Source organism: Pavona decussata, unplaced genomic scaffold (assembly GCF_977016875.1).
Source record: "Pavona decussata unplaced genomic scaffold, jaPavDecu1.1 SCAFFOLD_6, whole genome shotgun sequence".
Taxonomy (NCBI): domain Eukaryota; kingdom Metazoa; phylum Cnidaria; class Anthozoa; order Scleractinia; family Agariciidae; genus Pavona; species Pavona decussata.
The window spans coordinates 3,500,001-3,501,683 of record NW_028145430.1 but is presented as its reverse complement, the minus strand read 5'-3'; the positions used below and the strand labels follow the sequence as shown (position 1 = coordinate 3,501,683).

General features: G+C 39.7%; 1 protein-coding gene across 1 annotated transcript in view; it reads right to left on the bottom strand.

Annotated features, from left to right (window-relative positions):
- Positions 1 to 596: 596 nt before the first annotated feature.
- LOC146489224 (mitochondrial substrate carrier family protein G-like) overlaps positions 597 to 1,683 on the bottom strand; it is an 8,830-nt gene continuing 7,743 nt past the window's right edge. The window contains exon 5 of the mRNA XM_085107202.1: positions 597 to 1,683. This exon is cut by the window's right edge and continues 95 nt beyond it. Coding sequence (XP_084963328.1) covers positions 1,438 to 1,683 — 246 coding nt within the window. The 3' untranslated portion in view covers positions 597 to 1,437.

Here is a 1,683-nt window from a genome sequence, read left to right as displayed (position 1 = left end):
GGTTTCATGTCTGAATCCTGATAAAAAACGATTCCTGGGCAGAATTTAACCCCCCCGGGGGGACTCTCATATGAAAGGAGCGGGGATGCTCGTCGTCTTGCTTAGGGGTGTAAATTTCGGATTTTGGTCTCACTTAGGGTGTTCTGGACAAAAGGCCATTATATTTAGCCGTGCGGGTCTCGTTTAGGGTCGCACGCGAAGAAATATAAAAATATATAGTTGTCTGCGTTTTATATGGTCTCTTTTAAGGGTCAACAACAGCTTGGGCCACGCCCAGATTGGTCTCCTTTAGGGGTTTTATTCAAAATTTCCGACGAGCATCCCCGCCCCTTTCATATGAGAGTCCCCTTCCCCCGGGAATTTAACTCCCTGTTGGTTGTTTATCTTGGTGTTGTTCGCCACCACATCTGCGGTTAGTTACCACAGCACTGACGGGTGTACCGTGCGCAGCAGTCGCTTCCTTTTCAAGTGAATGCGAGAAGCGAACGAAAGCTTCCGAGCTCTTGGAAAGAAAATGACTGCTACGCACGATACTAAGACGCACCAGTGCGAAATTTTGCTCCTTCCTCCCTCCCAAAAATGCTTCACATGACAAATTCAGTAATTCAGTAATTTTTATCTTAATAATACTCTTCTGACTCGATCAAGAGTCAGCATTCTGTTTAAAATACGGTTTTAACCATATATATAAAATATAATTTCAACCGGAAAGTGGCACGTCTTGAGAGAGCCATTCCGTAAATCTGATTTACTGTAAGAACATATAATTTTTTTACTGTGTATAGCTGTGCACATAAATGGCTGCTCTGGTTCTTCAACTATCAAAACGAAAGCGCATAATGATGATTTAATGATCCGGTTGTCCAAAAGCCGACTAACGCTAGTCTGAAAAGAAAAGTTATTATGTTTTCTGTTTCTGGTGTTTTTTAAAAAGCACTTTAATGACCAATCTAAAGTAACGTTTCGAAGGAAGTCAAGTTCAAAACATAACAAAAAATTGAAAAAAAAAGACGACGAAAAAGACAAACCAAAAACAACAACAACAACAACAACAACACGGAATTTGCATTGATCAGCTATAGAAAGAACTCAAGTTGATGTGTTCCTTGGATTTCATTTACTCCTCCTTTGAACAACCGGCCCTGGTTAATGAAACCAGTTTAAGGTAATATCCGTAATTAAGGACAAGCCACATAGGAACTTCAATTTTGCCAACTTCAAAACGGCTTGGTTGGGTTGAGACATAAGAATACATTTAATTAATCCACATTCGTATTGCAACTAACAACATTCAGTCTTTTCAAGATAACGAAGTTAATCACTTATGATCACTTATTTCTTGCTAGATAAATTACCACAAAAACCGGGGCAGCCATATACGAAGACAGACTTAAACTATTTAAAGACAACGATACCAGTTATACTGGTAGATCATGTCTAGAGAGGAAAATACTTTCTAATAGTTTCAACTACAAAAAACAAAGTCGCATTTGCAGGGATGGAGCGCAGCAAACAGGGAGTAAAGCCAGTGTAAAACCTCCTCCAGCCGCCTTCATTGTGATAGAGTTGTTTTATACAGTCTCTTATACTTTTGTATCGTCTCTTTTCCACAATGGAGTCATCAGCTTGCATAGAGGACTTAACAACATCCGTGGGATATGTAAGAAACCAATACAAGAATCC